The sequence below is a fragment of the Mustela putorius genome, unplaced genomic scaffold (genome assembly GCF_011764305.1).
Source record: "Mustela putorius furo isolate JIRA1106 unplaced genomic scaffold, ASM1176430v1.1 tig00000759_pilon_pilon_pilon, whole genome shotgun sequence".
Taxonomy (NCBI): domain Eukaryota; kingdom Metazoa; phylum Chordata; class Mammalia; order Carnivora; family Mustelidae; genus Mustela; species Mustela putorius.
In genome coordinates, this window is record NW_025421467.1 from 8,814,817 (window position 1) to 8,833,631 (window position 18,815).

General features: G+C 40.5%; 2 protein-coding genes across 6 annotated transcripts in view; one reads left to right on the forward strand and one right to left on the reverse strand.

Moving 5' to 3' along the window:
• The window catches only part of USP45 (ubiquitin specific peptidase 45), a 73,799-nt gene extending 73,475 nt beyond the window's left edge, over positions 1-324 (reverse strand). For all 5 annotated transcript variants that reach the window (XM_013063815.2, XM_045084257.1, XM_045084255.1 and 2 more), the window contains exon 1: positions 269-324. The gene's annotated coding sequence lies outside the window, so the exon portion shown is untranslated. The remainder of the gene's footprint in view (positions 1-268) is intronic.
• A 4,716-nt stretch (positions 325-5,040) lies between these two features.
• On the forward strand, positions 5,041-18,607 carry TSTD3 (thiosulfate sulfurtransferase like domain containing 3). The gene is made up of 4 exons (XM_004767087.3): positions 5,041-5,186; positions 17,657-17,830; positions 17,930-18,089; positions 18,376-18,607. The coding sequence occupies exons 1-4, from the start codon at positions 5,114-5,116 to the stop codon at positions 18,446-18,448; spliced, it is 480 nt and encodes a 159-aa protein (XP_004767144.1). The 5' UTR covers positions 5,041-5,113; the 3' UTR covers positions 18,449-18,607.
• The last annotated feature ends 208 nt before the right edge of the window (positions 18,608-18,815 follow it).

The following is an 18,815-nucleotide window of genomic DNA, read 5'->3' on the forward strand; positions in this document are numbered from 1 at the left end:
GGGCGTCGGGGAGCGCCTGCTTCCCGATACAGCGGAGACTCGGGCCCCTCCCTGCGAACCCCTCCCGCCCAAACCACCCGGCGCCGCCGCCGGCGCCCAGCCGGGCCGCACTCACGCGGCCCTCGGTGACCGCCGGGAACCCCCGGATCGGCAACACCGGGGCGCGTAGGAGGCCTCTCTCCCAGGCCTGTCCTGCCACAAGGGGCTGGGGTAAAGGAAGCGATGACCGAGACACTACGACGACCCCAGCCCCTCAGCCCGGACTCACCACGCCGGGCCGAGCCGCCGGGTCTATAACCAGAAGAGACTGCGCATGCGCGGCTGACCTCCCGGTCGGCCGGGGCGGGGCCTCGTGTGCCTGCCCCGCCTCCGGGGCGGGGTTTGACGCCTTCCCCGCCGCGGCGCACGGGAGTGGGGCGTGGACCGCCCCCCACCCCCACCCCGGGGCCGGTGGCGCCGCGCCTGCGTTCTGTGGATCTGCAGAGCCCCGTAGGCCGGCTAATCGGAGGATAACCGCTAGGAACTCCCGGCTGCGTCCGGACGGTGTTCGGGTGTGAGCAGTTCAAGGGCTTCCCGGAGTCGGGCTTAAATCCCACTTGTTGCTGAAGGCCTGAAGGGATAGCTTCTGACTTCTCTCCGTCACACCGCAATAAAATCACATCTGACATTTGTCATATGTTGTCTCGCATTTTTTTTCATTATTATCGGCTTACCTGTCCTAGCTTACTTACGGAGACAAGAAATTTCTTGACCTTCACCTATAGCTCTTCGAAGCTCGATTATCTGTTAAATTGGTTTGCACACTGCATTTGTTTAGTAAAAATAATCGTTTTGAAAATATTTTAATGATGTTGCAAACATCCACTCTAGTTATGCGTGAGTCCTAAGAGTTTTGTAATCCTTCACAACTCTTCAACCAGGAGAGAGGTGGCCTAATGATAGAACCTTGGGTTAAGAGTCCAAGATACCAAAGGTTAAATTTAAAAAACTCTGGTTTTCCCCGTAAAATCTCTAATTAATTTCTTACGAAATAGTTAGCATTACTTCTATGTACAGAACTTAGCAAAGGAGGTCACTAGGTGTTCACATTGTATTTATGGAAACCACCCATTCGACAAATGTAACTAAGTACAAATTTGCCAGTTACGGTGCTGGGGATAGGGATCACTACTCAAGTTTTGGAGTAGGGGAATTTTTTTTCTTTAGGGAAAAAAAAATATTCCCCAAATAAGAACATGTCGTACTGTGGTGTAATTGTTAAGTCAAAACTGTTTACATCACAAATCGAAGTTTTTATTTATTTTAACATCAGATTTGAAACAGAACATGGAGGAAAAGAAGATATGCAAACCTGCAAAAATCTAAATTTCCATACTAAACTGCATTGGTGTAAATGAACTTTTAAAAAATGTATCATAGGGGCACCTGGGTGGCTCAGTGGGTTAAAGCTTCTGCCTTCCGCTCAGGTCATGATCCCAAGGTCCTGGGATAGAGCCCTGCATCGGGCTCTCTGCTCAGCTGGGAGCTTGCTTCCCTTCCTCTCTCTGCCTACTTGTGATCTATCAAATAAATAAATAAAATCTTTAAAAAAAAAAAAAAAGAAAAAATGTATCATATATTGGACTCCCAATTTAAAAAGGGAGGGGACTGAATTAGAACAAAGAAATTTAAGAATTAGGTGTGCCTGGTGGCTCCTGGGTGGCTCAGGCTCCCAGCTCAGTCGGGAGTCTGCTTCTCCCTCTCTGTCTGCCCCTCTCCCTTTCACCCTCTCCTGTTCCTGCTCGCTCTCTCTCAAAAGGAAAGATGGGGTGCCTGGGTGGCTCAGTGGGTTGACCCTCTGTCTTAGGCTCAGTTCATGATCTCAGGGTTCTGGGAGAGAGCCCTGCATCTGGCTCTCTGCTAAGCAGGGAGTCTGCTTCCTCCTCTGTCTGCCTGCCTGTCTGCCTACTTGTGATCTCTCTCTCTCTGTCAAATAAATAAATAAAATCTTTTTTTTTTTTAAAGGGGACAAGAAACAGCAATTATGCAAATACCATACAATTTTTTTTGAAATGATAAAATTCCAAAACTATCTTGATTTCTAGCTGTCTACATTCTATTTTACAACTTGATTTTTTTTTCATTTGAAGTATATCTTGGACATAAACCTACATTAACCTCATTCTTTTGTCTAGTTGCTTAAACTTAAAATGGATGTATCGTTTTTTCCCCAGTTTTCTGTTGATGTACTTTTATCTTTATCTTTGCCTACTTGTGCAAATAATCATTAGTAGACAGCAATGGAAATGCTGAGTCAACAGATAGTTATTTTAAGTTTTGATAGAAACACATTAAAAAAAAAAGCTGCAGGAAAAATATTTCCTAATCTTCATTTGATTTGTCAAATATCTGGAGGCTTGATGTGACTTAGAAAGAAATGGGGAAAATCTCCTCCTTTCAAGTTGCCTTTCACTTTCATTATGCCAAGAAATAAAAGGAGTTGTTGGAGAATTAATGGTGCATATTAACTCAACACTGGTAGACCTTTCCCAGAAAAGTTAAACTATTTTTTCTCCCTTTATCACACTTTAAGCCTTCCTGACTCTTCTCTGAAAGAAGAACTTGGACACCTGTCCAAAGAACAATAATCAAGGCTCTTTCTTGACAAGAATTTTTGTTATGAGAACTCTTAAATAAACCAAGTCTGGCACTGTGCTAGGTAAGGGAGGAGCTATTCACCTTTTGAGAGAAAAAATCCTGCAGAAAAATATATCTCAAATACTTAGTCATGAACATTGGAAAAAAAATTGTTTCATGATATGTGCTGTTGCAAAAGTATAAATCAAATTGAATGTGAGTTATTGAGGTCAAGCACTTTGTTTCATTGTTTCCATATCTGTGTTCAGACTATCTGTTGTTTTGATGTATTCAAGACAGCTTTGGGATGCCATGGGAAGTCCATGAATTTGATGACATTTTAATTCAAAGTTAATCCACAACATAGATCATATAGAAACTATAGCAAAACTCCAAATAATTTGGAGAGACATAATGGTAAGTGATGGCACTGGCATAGAAATCTGAAGTGGTGCTATTAATTATTTAATTATTGAAAACAGAATAATTTTAGACTGCTTAATGAAATTATTCCTTGGACACATACTTTAATAATATCATTTAGGAGGTGCCTAGGTGGCTCAGTGGGTTAAGCCTCTGCCTTCGGCTCGGGTCATGGTCACAGGGTCCTGGGATCGAGCCCCGCATTGGGCTCTCTGCTCGGCGGTGAGCCGGCTTCCCCCTCTCTCTGCCTGCCTCTCTGCCTACTTGTGATCTCTCTCTCTCTCTGTGTCAAATAAATAAATAAAATCTTAAAAAATAATAATATCATTTAGAAGTTAATTTTTTAAAATTTCCATTGTAAATTAATTTGCAGTTAAATACAGCTTTCAATTTTTAAATTTATTCTCAATTTGGGGGACCAAATTGAGAATAAATTTAAAATAAGGAAATGAACCACAGTAATAATAAACGTTTTTTTAAAAAGATTTTATTTATTCATTTGACAGAGATCACAAGTAGGCAGAGAGGCAGGCAGAGAGAGAGGAGGAAGCAGGCTCTCTGTTGAGCAGAGATCCCCATGTGATGCTGGGCTGGATCCCAGGACTCCAAGACCACGACGGGAGACGAAGGCAGAGCCTCAACCCACTGAGCCACCCAGGCGTCCCAATAATAAACTTTATGTGGTAAGCTGAACAACACTCCCCACCCCCAAGGTATTCTAATTCCTGGAACGTGTGATCATGTTACATTACATGGCAAAAGGACATTGCGGATATGATTAAATTAAGGATCTTGAGATAGGGAAATTATCCTGGATCACCCAAGTAGCCCAAGATATTATTACAAAGGTCTTTAAAAAAGGGAGGCAGGAGGGTCAGACGAAGAGTAAGGGATGCAACAACAGAAGCAGAGGTCAGAGTTAGAGATTTGAAGATGCTAGTTGCTGGCTTTGAAAATGGGGAAGGGGACCACTGGCCAAGGAATGCCAGCAGCCTCTAGCAGATGAAAAAGGCAATAAAAGACATTCTGCCTAGAGCCTTCAGAAGGAACACAGGCTTGCTGACACCTACAGAACTGTACATAATACATTTATATTGTTTGAAGCCAGTAAATTTGTGGTAATTTGTTACAGTAGCAATTGCAAACTAAGGCATTTTATAAAATAGTTGGATCTAACTCCGGCAAGCTGTGGTCAATTGTAGTCAAGTATCAGAGTTGTGGGGGAAAGATGATCGCATGAGATTATCTTAATACTGACATTAGTTGAACCAGCTATTGGAGTTAAGAGCAGTTCTTAGAAAAGCGTCCATGTAATTCCCTTTAAATTAATCTATAAGAATCCTATTATAAAGTAAGTTGGAAAAATTTGTTTACTTTAAATATTTAAATTTCGACGCCTGGATGGCTCAGTCGGTTAAGCATCTGCCTTCCCCTCAGGGTCCCAAAATGAGCAGGGCTAGGGCCTCTCAGCTCCATGGGGAGCACGCTTCTCCCTCTACCCCTAGCCTGCCCCCCCTCCCCCGGCTCATTTTCTCTCTCTCAAAAATAAATAAATAACATCTTTTTAAAAAAATCTTTTAGTTTCATCTTTGGTATATTTTCTAATTTCCACTTTTAAGCTTCGTCTCTCCTTAAAAAATAATAATCCAAAACAAAAAAAGCAAGCTCAACTCTGCTTCTTTTTTAAAGATTTGATTTATTTCCTTGACAGGGGGAGGGCTCACAAGCAGAGAGAGAGGCAGAAGTAGGCTCCCCGCGGAGCCCGGAGCCCCAGTGAGGGCTCCCTCCCAGGACGCTGGGATCATGACCATGACCGGAGCCAAAAGCAGACACCGAACCCACTGAGCCACCCAGGCGCGCCCCAACTCTCGAGTTACTTTCCAATTTAAAGTTCCAGAGTAGGGAACGGTTCCCTCGGCGATAACTCCCCGCTTCGGCCAGCACTCGTCCCGGGGGCGCTCAAGAGCTCGGCGCGGGGCGGGGGGCGGGGGCGGGGGGAGGGCGGTGCCGCGGAGAAGAAGAAGGAGGAGGAGCCAGAGGAGGAAGTCTGGGGCCCGGTGGGCGCAAGCGGGCCATGGTGCTGCCGCTGCCGCTGTTCCGGAGCGCGCGCCGGCCGATCCTGGCGTCCGCGGAGGCTGCTCTCTGGGGTGAGCTCGGTGGTCCCTGGGTAAAGAGAGAGCGTCTAACCTCGGGCTCGGGGAAGGAATGGCATTGGTGGGGGTGCTCGCTGCTTGCGGCTTCCAGTTAAAAATCAGTCCAATTACTCTTGGCTCCTGGGAAGATATAGCACCTACATTCCGTTCTCGTTCTTTCCGATTCCGGGCTACTTGGGTCTGGGGGTGCTCGGGGGACGCAGGGAGAGAGGTCAGCGTTGCTCCAGGGAGCTCGCGTAGGAGAGGCTTTTAGGAAGATACTGGTGCGGGACTGGGCAGTGAAGGTCAGTTGGCGACTAGACGAGCGAGCAACAGGGCCAGTTTCTGCTGGAGACTGAGGATGAGCCCAGCTTTGCGAGTTACACCTGTGACCCACTGGGGAGCCGCGCTCAGAGCTCCGTGGCAAGTCACCTAGAACTGTAACACTTAGAGCTATTAAAGTACCACTGCTAATTTTACGGACGGCAAAACCGGCCGGAGAAACGAAGGTTGTTCGTGGAGGCGTTGCGTGCATGACTCAGAGCATGCTTCCAGTCCCTTCGTTCTACTTTACCTGGTCTCTCCGTTACCACAATTTTTATTTGTGGATGCAGCTGCAGAGACCGTGGAATGACACTGTGTCCCCAACTCTCCCAACCACTTACTCCACTTGCACTCTTGGTGCATCCTCTGTAGTTTAAAATGTGCTTTTTCGATGCAAATATGTTGTTTATTGAGCGCCTAGAAATGCAGACCTCCTGCTGGGGATACAGCCTCTGCAGTTCACGTCACCATTTTAGGGAGAGACAGACACAGGTAAACAATGACCACACACAGAGCCCCAGGAGACTGCAATGGAAAAAGCAAGTATTCTATCCGAGTTGGAGAAAGTGTTAGAGAAAAGGTGCCTTTTCATTAAAAAAATTTTACTAGTGGGGTGCCTGGCTGGCTCATTGGTGGAGCATGCAACCCTTGATCTCAGAGCTGTTATGCTGGAGCCCCAGGTGGGGCGTAGAGATGACTTAAAATCTTTAAAGAAAAAATTCTGCTAGTGATACATTATTATATTCCCATTATATTCCAACAGACAATAAAGAACAGCTGACAGTTCCCTCTATACACGCTCCCATATTCCACCCTCCTCGCCAAATGTGGTTGAGTATACATCCTTCTGAACACTTTTCTATGAGTCTAGATAAATGTACACTTAAAAATACTACATATATAATATGTAGGTGTTGGTGTTTTTTAATTTATGCCTCAGAATTCCTGTCCCTGCAATCCCACTCCCCAGAAATAGTTTCTTGTTTACTTCCAGGTGTTCTTCTGGACATTTATAAAACATAAGTATTGTATCTTATGTGTGTATCGATCTTAAAGGGAGAGCTTTTTCATTTAGCAATATGGACATCTCTCCAAGTCAATAAATGTAGGTAAATGCTTGTAAATGCTGCATGCTATGCTTCATAATTAATTTAACTATTCCCTGTATGAATATTTACATTGCTTCCAATCGCCAGGGTGGGTTTCTAATCTTTCAGCCTAGACTTTCCAAAGAGAATACTGTCAAGTCTTGTCTTCTTAATGACTTGAGGCTGCTAACATGAGTGCTTGTTACTGAAACAGTGGCCCCTCCCCATAACACTGAAAATGTCCTTTGTCTCCTACATTTCCACTAGGACAAAAACTTGCCGTCTACCTTTATTCTCTGAAAGTATCCCCTCCGGTTTTATTCTACTAGTTTTATTCTCACCTTCCTCTTTGCTTCTGTTTAGACTTATGCAGGGCTGAAGCAGGATCCCAAACCTGACCTACTAAGTCATGTACACTGAGCTGTACTCACACACCTTTGTGGTGACCTGAAGTGAGTCAACTTTCATCTACCACATCCTGTCCTGTCTCTCCCCTGAGTTCTGACCTCTCTAAGGTTCTAAGTAGATTTTGGGGTAATAGTCAGGTTGTGTAAAGGCCTTTACTTAATCCTAGTCCTACAAAGAACAACAGAAAACACGGAAGTGCTTTGTCAATATGAATCAGTTGGCAGCAGTAGAAGATGCTTTAAAAAAGGAGGGAGGTTGGGGAAGGTGACAGTCAGAGGACGTGGCGACTCGAGCGGCTATTTAAGGGAAAATACTGTGAGTGAGTAGTAATGGAGGTTGAGAAGACAAGTAACTTTGAGAAGCTCAAAGATAGTATATGGATTCCCCTTTCATATTAAATTCACCGCTTCATCTGATAAATGCATTGCCGTATCTAAAATTTCCATTTTTAATCTTTTATTCCCTAGAATCTTTAGATTCCCTTTAATCTTTTACTCCCTAGAGTCCCTAAAATAATCTTTATATCCCATAGGATGGTTGTTCACTTGCTTTTCAAATTTTGCTGCAAGTGGTTCTCAAAAAGTCAAAATATTTATTGAAGTGATTACATTGGAAGTCATAAAATGTTCACACCAAACTCAAATACACGTTCGATAAGGAAGCACACCAAATGTTCTTACTAATATTTTCTCTCTGGAGTAACAATCATTATTTCTAATGTATTCTTTCTTGGTTGTGGGTTGTTTATATTCACTGTTATATGGTCTCTAGAAATAATTTTCTTTTTTTTAAGATTATATTTATTTATTTGTGAGAAAGAGCACAAGTGGGGAGAATAGGGTAAAGCAGGCTCCCCACTGAGCAAGGAGCATGATGCAGGGCTTGATCCCAGGATCCTGAGATCATGACCTGGGCCGAAGGCAGCAGCTTAACCGACTGAGCCACCCAGGTATCCCTAGAAATAATTTTTGGTATTCAACAGATACTAATGTGGGATTTCTAAGGTGTCAGCATCCAAAAGAGGATTACAGATGAACCAGAGAATTTATTTTATAGTTGTGGCAAGAGTGAGTTGCTATCATTATGGTTGTTATCATTAAGCAAAAACTTTTATGTTTCAAATAGTTACATTTTTCCCATCAAAATTTTGTTTGAAATTATAAAAAGAATACCAAACTGAATTGGTAGGAAGTGATGGTACGCTATTTCTAAGTGGAAAATTTTTTTTTAAGATTTGTATTTATTTGAGAGAGAGAGCAAGCACACAAACAGGGAGTAGGACAGAGGGAGAGGGAGAAGCAGGCTCCCCACTGAGCAGGGAGCCCAGTGTGGGGCTCGATCTCAGGACCCTAGTATCATGACTTGAGCTGAAGGCAGACGCTTAACAGACTGAGCCACCAAGGTGCCCCTCTAAGTGAAATTTAGCTCAGTATTTTATTTTTTATTTTTTTTAATATTTTTATTTATTTATTTGATAGAGAGAGATCACAAGTAGGCAGAGAGGCAGGCAGAGAGAGAGAGGGAAGCAGGCTCCCCGCTGAGCAGAGAGCCCGATGTGGGGCTCGATCCCAGGACCCTGAGATCATGACCTGAGCTGAAGGCAGAGGCTTAAACCACTGAGCCACCCAGGCACCCCTAGCTCAGTATTTTAAATCAGAACATATAATACAAAACTATACTATATTATAATATAGAAAAGAAGCTAAATTTATGAAAAAATACATTCAGAACCCAAATCATGTGTATGACTTCTATATATAGTTTCTTTAAACATATAATAATTAAATTGCATTAGGCTAATTGAAATTAAATAATTCAAAAAATAGGGGTGCCAGCTGGCTCACTTGGAAGAACTTGCATGCAACTCTTTATCTTGGGGCCATGGGTTTAAGCCCCACACTGGGTGTAGATATTACATCAATAAATAAAATTTTAAAAAATTTTTTCAAAGAATAATTGAATCTAGAACTTAGAGATATATCATGATAATGCTAAATTTCTTTAAAAAAAAAACAACATTTTATTTATTTCACAGAGAAAGAGGGAATACAAGCAGGGGGTTGTGGGAGAAGGAGAACAGGCTTCCCACAGAGCGGAGGACTCCATGAGGGTCTCCATGAGCAGCTCCATGCCAGGACTCTGGGACATTGACCTGAGCTGAAGGCAGATGCTTAATGACTGAGTGACCCAGGCGCCTCTAGAAGTAATCCTAAATTCCTTAAGTTTTCTGTTTGAAAAAAAAAAAGCTTCTTCCTACAAGTTTCTTCTTACTAAACAGACCTGACAATTTTAGAAAAGCAAGCTTCTAAACATGTATATGCAGTATGTATCAGACCATTCTGAATTATACTGGATCTTCAATTTGCATAGTCTAATTTGATGCGATTTTAAATATTTTTAGGTCAGGGGCACCTGAGTGGCTCAGTGGGTTAAGCCTCTGCCTTCAGCTCAGGTCATGATCTCAGGGTCCTGATTGGAGTCCTGCATCGGGCTCTCTGCTCAGCAGGGAGCCTGCTTTCCCCTCTCTCTGCCTGCCTCTCTGCTTACTTGTGATCTCTGTCAAATAAATAAATAAATAAATAAATAAATAAATAAATAAATTTAGGTCATCATTTTATCTCACACTGAAATTTGGGTTGGTAGGTTGATTTTTTTTTTTTTAAGCTATAGGCATTTGAAAAACAGCAAATATGGAGAGAGGATTTCTCTGAACTCCTCTTACCTGCCTTAAGACAGTCCTCCAAAAGGAACTCAATTTCATAAATCCCCTCCCCAAGAGTTTCACCAACCAAGGATGATTGACTCATCACAGGAAAGAAGACTAGAACTCAACACCACACCCAATCTTTGTCACAAACTGGCATACCTCCCATTTATTCTTCTAAGAGCCCGTTCATCTTTCCTAAAAATCATTTACTCTCCCCCAAGAGGCCTACATTCTGTCTCCCTATGAAGATGAGAATTCTTATTTTTTTAATTTAAAAAAGTACATATTTTATTTTTTTAAACTTTTTTTTTTAAGATTTTATTTATTTATTTGACAGAGATCACAAGTAGATGGAGAGGCAGGCAGAGAGAGAGAGAGGGAAGCAGGCTCCCTGCTGAGCAGAGAGCCCGATGCAGGACTTGATCCTGAGATCATGACCTGAGCCGAAGGCAGCAGCTTAACCCACTGAGCCACCCAGGCGCCCCAAAAAAGTACATATTTTAAATTTTTTATCTTTTTTGCTTTCACCCATTTCTCCTGCCCCACCCCTCCCTGCCTCTGGCAACCACCAGTCTGTTCTCTGTATCTGTGAACTTGGATTTGGAGGGTTTGTTTATTTTTTTGCTTGTTTGCTTTTGGTTCCACATATGAGATCACACGGTATTTATCTTTCTTGATCTGACTTAGGGTAATGCCCTCAAGGTTCATGTCTCAAATGCCAAGAGTTCATTCTTTTTTATGGCTGAATATTTGTGTGTGTGTGTGTGTGTGTGTGTGTGTATGTACCACAATTTCTTTATTTTTTTTTTAAGATTTTATTTATTTATTTGACAGACAGAGATCACAAGTAGGCAGAGATGCAAGCAGAGAGAGAGAAAGAAGCAGGCTCCCTACCGAGCAGAGAGCCCGATATGGGGCTCGATCCCAGGACCCCAGGATCATGTCCTGAGCCGAAAGCAGAGGCTTTAACCCACTGAGCCACCTAGGCGCTCCATGTACCACAATTTCTTTATCCATTTATCCATCAATGGACACTTAGGCTGTTTCTATATCTTGGCTGTTACACATAATGCTGCAGGAAACACAGTGGTGCATATATCTTTTGAAGGTAGCATCTTCATTTTGCTCAGATAAATACCAGGAATGGAATTGCTGGATCATATGGTAGTTCTATTCTTAATTTTTTGAGGAACTTCCATATGTTTTCCACAGTGGCTGCACCAATTCACATTCCCAGTAGTGCATGAGGGTTCCCTTTTCTCCACATTCTCATTGACATTAGTTACTTCTTGTCATACAATGTGATCTATCGTGCATACTTTTCTGAATTCTTTTCTCACTTAGGTATTCAGAAACTTTCCATGGCAGTACATATAACTCTTTTAACTACTGCATATAGTCCATAGTATGGATTACCACAGTTTATTTAACCAGTCCCCTCTTTTTTTTTTTTAAAGATTTTATTTATTTATTTGACTGACAAAGATCACAAGTAGGCAGAGAGGCAGGCAGAGAGAGAGGAGGAAGCAGGCTCCCTGCTGAGCAGAGAGCCCGATGCGGGGCTCGATCCCAGGACCCCGAGATCATGACCTGAGCCGAAGGCGGTGGCTTAACCACTGAGCCACCCAGGCGCCCCTAACCAGTCCCCTCTTGATGGACATTTTGGTTTCCATTTTTTTGCCGTTCTGAAAACTTCTTCAATAGTTACTGTACACAGCTCTTTGTGTATCTCTACAAGTAACTTACTAGAATAGATACTTAGAAGTGGAACTGTTGGGTTGGTGACAAGTGGTATTCAACAGAGTCTTCAAGGAGAGTAAAAGTGTGCCAGGTAGAGATGAGGAAGGAAGAAAAGAACCCTTCAGAAAGAACCGTGTGCATATATCATGAAGGAAGGTGAAAACATGTATTTGAAGATTGCACCATAGAGATTGCTTAAACCTCACAATAACTCAGAAAGGTTAAGTAATATTATTACTGTTTTAAAAATAAGAAACAAAGTCCTGGAGAATTTAAGTAATCTTCCCAGGACTACAGAGCTAAGTGGACAAGGGAGGATTTGAACTGGTTTATTAGTCTCTAAAATCCCTGCTCTTTCCATTATAAAAAGGTAGTTGGGGCACATGTCTACTTTTGATGTAGCTGGAGGGTAGGGTTCTTGATGCAGAGGAGGAATGGGGAGGAGGAGAAGGTCTGGTAAATTATGCTGGTAAAGAAGATTAAAGGACATGAAAGAACATGCTAAGGAGTTCAGACTGTGTCTTATAACGTAGGCTGTAGGGAACATCCAGGCAAGGCTAGATTGACCAGTGTGGAAAAGCCAAACTGGAGTTTATTCAAAAACGAGCCTCAAAAATGTGAAAATCACATATAGCCTGTGTTACTCTTGAGAATCCCTCAAGAGAATCACACATCATCGCAATAAATCCCAAAGAGCCAGTTTTCCTTCAGTGTAGGAACTGATCGCTGTTTCTTTGATCACGCAATAGATGAAGTGGTTGATTTACAAGTAGAGGCCTTGTACAAAAAATACACTATAGCTTTTTTTTTTTAAATTTTTAATTTTTTTGACAGACAGAGGGCCCGACGTGGGGCTCGATCCCCGGACCCTGAGATCATGACCTGAGCCAAAGGCAGAGGCTTAACCTACTGAGCCACCCAGGTGCCCCAAAAATACACTATAGCTTTCACTCAAGAGTTAGTATGGACTTGAGGCTCACACCATGAGAGGCTTGGGGGGGCAGAGACTCGTTAAGAGAATATTTGTGCCATAGAAAGCTAGGAAATCTAGTCCTCATTGACTGTACACGTGCTCTCCATTGCCCCCTACATACACACACACCCCAACAGGAAGCATAGAGAAAACTGAATGTCAGTTTGGCTCTAATATCTAAGAAAAACATAACTATCTTTGATTCGGTTACACAAGTTACATGCCGAGATGATATTTGTTTCCCTGTGGTGAAGTACCACAGACTTGAGTTTAACCATTTTTTAAATTACCGTAGTTTTCCAATTCCTAACAACGAGGAACTGTATCAAGTCAGCTGGCTGACTTGTTGCATTCCGGGAATTCACAAAAAAGTTGAGTGAGAAATAGTTTTATCCCAGGCATTTTAAGATAGAATCTTATAGATTACATGAGCCAACTATTCAAAATCTGAAGAGGATGGGGAAATCTGTATTTTTATTTTTTTACTGTATTTGCTTTGATAAAATATATGGAAATATATTTTAAATATATATTTATATTATATATTATATATATTCTATATAATATTAAATATTAAATAAATATAAAGTTTGCCATTTTAGCCATTTTTTATAAAATTTTTTAATTTAATTTAATTTTTTTCATTGATCCAAGATTCATTGTTTAGGCACCACACCCAGTGCTCCATGCAATACGTGCCCTCCTTAATACCCACCACCAGACTCACCTCTCCTCCTACTCCTCCTCCCCTCCAAAACCCTGTTTGTTTCTCAGAGTCCACAGTCTCTCATGGTTCATCTCCCCCTCCGATTTCCCTCAACTCACTTCTCTCCTTCTCCCAGTGTCCTCCATGTTATTCCTTATGCGCCACAAGTAAGTGAAACCGTATGATACTTGACTTTCTCTGCTTGACTTACTTCACTCAGCATAATCTCTTCCAGTCCCATCCATGTTGATACAAAAGTTGGGTATTCATCCTTTCTGATGGAGGCATAATATTCCACTGTATATATGGACCATATCTTCTTTATCTGTTCGTCTGTTGAAGGGCATCTTGGCTCTTTCCACAGTTTGGCAACTGTGGCCATTGCTGCTATGAACATTGGGGCACACAGATGGCCCTTCTTTTCACTACATCTGTATCTTTGGGATAAATACCCAGTAGTGTAATTGCAGGGTCATTGGGTAGCTCTATTTTTAATTTCTTTTTTTTTAAAGACTTTTTATTTATTTATTGCAGAGAGAGAGAGACAGCGAGAGAGGGAAGACAAGCAGGGGGATTGGAAGAGGGAGAAGCAGGCCTCCGGCCAAGCAGAGAGCCTGATGCAGGGCTCATACCCAGGACCCTGGGATCATGACTCTAGCCGAAGGCAGATGCTTAACAGCTGAGTCATCCAGGCACCTCTCTATTTTTAATTTCTTAAGGAATCTCCACACTGTTTTCCAAAGTGGCTGCACCAACTTGCTTCCCACCAACAGTGTAAGAGGGTCCCCTTTCTCCACATCCTCTCCAACACATATTGTTTACTGTCTTGTTAAATTTGGCCATTCTAATTGTGTGAGGTGGTATCTCAATGTGGTTTTGATTTGAATCTCTCTGATGGCTAATGATGATGAACATATTTTCATGTGTCTGTTAGCCATTTCTGAGTGTACAATTCAGTGGCATTAATTGTATTCACAACATTGTGGGGATCGTTACCACTGTATTTCCAAAAATTTTCATCACCCCCAACAGAAACTCAAACCCATTGAGCAATAACACCCCTCCCTCCAACTTCTGGTAATCTCTAACCTACTTTCTATGAATTTACCTGTTCTAGATATTTCATGAGTGGAATCATTAAATATTTGTCATTTTGTGTCTGGATTACTTCACTTAGCGTGTTCTCCATGTCTTAGTTTCAAGCTGCAGTATGTGTTAGAGCTTCATTCCTTTTTATGATGGAATAATATTTCATTGTATGTATAAGCCACATTTTGTTAATCCATTCATCTGTTGAATGAACACTTGAGCTGCTTCCATCTTTTAGCTATTGCGAATAATTGTGAATAATGCTGCTATGAGCATTGGTGTCTGAGTTTGAGTCCCTGTTTTCAAATCTTTTGGGTACATACCTTGGAGTGGAATTGCTAGGAAACCTGAATTTCTTAACTACTATATTTGTCCATTTTTCCATCTTTTGCTGTCAGTGAGAAAGACAAATGAAAATAGCGCAGTGTTTGGTTTTACAAAGGAAATGCGGTTTTTCAAAACTCACTTTTGGATTTTCTTAACTATTTAATAAATAGAACCATGAAGTGTTTTTCTGTGTGTGTTTTTTGTTTTGTTTTGGTTTTTTTGGCCTATGCACACTGCAGAAAATTTACTAAGACATTAAAGGATGAACCAAGAAAGTCTGGGAACCCCTGGTTTATACCTAGTGCTAACTAGTTTTATAAATTTAATACTATATTTTGGATAACTTACATTAAATAATATGCCATTAAAACTATTTCCTTATGGATAGACTTCCAGCTTCTTACCATTTTTCAGTACTACAAAGAATGCTGCCCATGAATATATTTATACAAATATACATTTGTATGCATTCATGTTAATACTCCTGTAGGAAGATAGATTCCTAAAAGTGAAATTGTGAAGTAAAAAATATACACAGAGTGTTATTCCTGCTAAATTTTCCTTTCAAAAGGTTATGACATTACACACTCCCAACATTGTAAAAGAGTACCCATTTCTTCATACCTTTACCAATATTTGATGTTATCAATCCCTTTTAATTTTTACAAATCTGGCAAAATTTGAAAAATTTTGTTTGTATCTTGCATTTCCTTAATAAGTAGTGAGATAAGGCATCTTTTTACATTTTATTGATCATTGGTATTATTCAGGCCAATTCCCTGTTCCTGTTTTGGCCATTTTTCTATTGGGAATTTTGTCCTTTTCCTATTTATATAAGCTCTATTAATACTAATGTTTTGTCTTTTTTGTGTTATGAATATTTTGTTCCTGCCTGCCACGTGTCTTCTAGTTATTCATTGTTCTTTTCCCATATATAAATTTAGCATATTTATGAGGTCAAATCTTTATGGCTTCTGATTTTGCCGTGTTTAGAATGGTCTTCTTATCCCAAGGTTTAAATTATCTGCTCATGTTTTCTATTGGTACTTCTAAGATACTAGTTTTTAGATTGAAATTTATATTTATTTACATGTAAGGAATGAGGCAATAGCCTGCTTATACTTTCTTCCTATTGGCTGGCTATTTGCCCTGCATATTTGTTGAACAAAATATCCCCATTATTTTGAAATATAATTGTTACCAAATACTGAATTCTCATAGATTACGGTATGTTGTGTGTCTGCTTCTCAAACTGAGGGTTGCTGGGGGGAGGGGGGTTGGGAGAAGGGGGTGGGATTATGGACATTGGGGAGGGTATGTGCTATAGTGAGTGCTGTGAAGTGTGGAAACCTGGTGATTCATAGACCTGTACCCCTGGGGATAAAAATATGTTTATAAAAAAATAAAAAATTAAATTAAAAATTAAGAAAAAAAACTTTCTATGCCAGCTTATACTGTTTATACCAATTCACTTTATAAGATACTTCATTTTTTTAAAAGATTTTTTTATTATTTATTTATTTGATAGACAGAGATCACAAGTAGGCAGAGAGGCAGGCAGAGAGAGAGGAGGAAGCAGGGTCCCAGCTGAGCAGAGAGCACGATGCGGGGCTTGATCCCAGAACCCTGGGATCATGACCTGAGCCAAAGGCAGAGACTTTAACCCACTGAGCCACCCAGGCGCCCCAGATATTTCATATTTTAAACAACCTTTGAGCATTATTATTTACTTTATAGCAGTCATTTTGTTGTGAAATATGATTATTAAATTTTTTTAAATTTTTATTTTAAAAATCTTCGGGGTTTTCTTTCATGCTTAAAAAATCAATTTGGACCTTTAGAAAAGTTGGAAAAATAAAATGGAGTTCCCTTTATTCTTACCCAACTTCCCTTAACCTAAGCATCTTAGATGGTACAGTTACTGAAATCAGGAAAGTAATACTAACATAATATTATTAACTAATCCATAGGCCTTATTTGAATTTCACCAGTTTTCCCACTGAGGTCTTTTATAGTCCCAGATTCAATCCAGGATTCTATGTTATTACATCGTCATGGCTCCTTAGTCTGCTTCAATCTGTGACAGTTCCACAGCTTTTGTCTTTCATAACTTTGACACTTTTTTAAGAGTATTGGTAATTTTGTAGGTTGAGTTTGAGATTTTCTTCTGACTTGATTCAGGGTATGTATTTTGGCAAAAATACTAAGGAAGTGATGTGCTCTTCTTTGAGCATCCTATCAAAGTATACATGTTGACATTTCTTATTACTAGTGAAGTGATCTTTGAATAATTGGTTAAAGTAGTATCTTTCAGGTGTTTCCTTTTGTTATTAGTACGTATTTCCTGGGGGAGATACTATCCTATTTCTAATCAAAATTTCACCTACTAACTCTAGCTTCTGTCAATGGCTCTCGCTGAAATAATTATTACTTGTTAACCTAATGGTGATTTTCTCTTTTCATCATTCATTCTACATTTATCAATTGAAATAATCCCTTCTCCCCATTTATTCAATTATATCCTTATATCAGTGTGGACCCATGGATTTATTTTATAGGTTATGACCCAGTACCATATTATTTTACCAGTTATTTAAGTTTTTATTTAAGTAATCCCTACACCCAGCATAGGGCTTGAACTCACAGCCCTGAGATCAAGAGTCACAGGCTCTTCTGACAGAGCCAGCCAAGGTGCCCCACCAATTATTTAACAGATAGAAACAACCTTTAAGTACTTACAAGTGTAGTTTCAAATGTAAGGTTCCCACATCTTCACTTGCAAGGGGAAATTGAAATTTTCTTAACATTGTAATTTGGATTATGATTAAATTCACAAGTTATTTGCAGGATTCAGGTACCAAATGCTGAATGTGTATTTATAAGTTCCACCTAATTAAGGGCTTGGAGAGAGTAGAATATGGAGCTGGCACAAGGCCAGCCATTCAGCATGGAGGGCAAGAGGGTAACCTTCCTGTGGCTCTGTCAGGCTGTGTACAAAATACATATACAGGTCAGTGAAGTAAAAGAACTGACTGGAATCAGGGGGGAAATTCTTTGACCTGCCTTCCAGATATTAATAGCAATGTTACTTTGAAGGTACCGAAATTATTTTATTCTTTCCAGGTTTGAAGTCAATAAAGGGAAGCTGCTATAACTTTTGTACAGCTATTTTTAAAGATGTCACTTATAAGGAACTTAAAAACCTCTTGAATTCCAAAAAAATTATGTTAATTGATGTTAGAGAGCCATGGGAAATTGTCGAGTACGGGAAAATTCCCGGGTCCGTCAACATTCCATGTAAGTGATGTGTGACTTGAATTAATTCCTCACAAAAGTATATATTCAGTAATATACTGTACCTAAGATTTAATTGAAATTCTTAACATTTTCTTTCAGTGGGTGAGGTAGGTAAAGCTCTACAGATGAACCCGAAAGACTTCAAAGAGAAGTACAACGAAGTAAAACCATCCAAATCAGACAGTCTGGTGTTTTCTTGTTTAGCCGGAGTGAGAAGCAAGAAGGCTTTGGACACGGCAGTATCTCTGGGCTTTAACAGGTGCATAAATGAAGTATAAAATTGTATTCAAGAGTGTGTATAATAGCAATGTTTCATATGTATTATATTTTTACTGGTCGACTGAAAAATGTCTTCTAATACTGTGTTAGTAATAGGATAGAGACTAAGCCTCTATATTTTCATCCTACTCAAAGGTAACAGTCTTTCACGTAGGTTTAAAGGCTAGAGTAGTCATGGCATCTCTACATCTCTAAAGTTCCTATCAACTTTGTGTTATAAAGCGGAAGGGAATTTTTACAGCACTAACCTTGATATATGTTTTCAGTGCTCAACACTATGCTGGAGGATGGAAGGAATGGGCAACCTATGAATTTTCAGAGAAGAAACACGGAAATTGATTTTTGGAATACAAGTTGGCACTTTTTGGGCACCTGGGTGGCTCAATGGGTTAAGCCTTTGCCTTCGGCTCAGGTCCCCACATCGGGCTCTCTACTCAGCAGGGAGCCTGCTTTCTCCTCTCTCTCTCTCTCTCTCTGACTGCCTGTCTGCCTACTTGTGATCTCTCTCTGTCAAATAAATAAATAAATTCTTAAAAACAAACAAAAAAAGAAAACCAAGTTGGCTCTTTCCTTCTGTATATGCAGCTTATGATATTGAAATGTACAAAGGTTTACACAAAACCCTGGCATCACTGGAAAGGGTTTTGTGTAACTCAGTTATTTGTTGTATCTTTTCTTTAACTGTTTAAGTTGAGAATACTACTTG

Excerpts from the sequence above, each read along its gene's own strand:
- TSTD3 (XM_004767087.3), top strand. The coding sequence starts at position 5,114 with ATGGTGCTGCCGCTGCCGCTGTTCCGGAGCGCGCGCCGGCCGATCCTG. Across the intron at positions 5,187-17,656 it reads CGCGGAGGCTGCTCTCTGGG|GTTTGAAGTCAATAAAGGGA; the intron begins GTGAGCTCGGTG and ends TATTCTTTCCAG. Across the intron at positions 17,831-17,929 it reads CGGGTCCGTCAACATTCCAT|TGGGTGAGGTAGGTAAAGCT; the intron begins GTAAGTGATGTG and ends ATTTTCTTTCAG.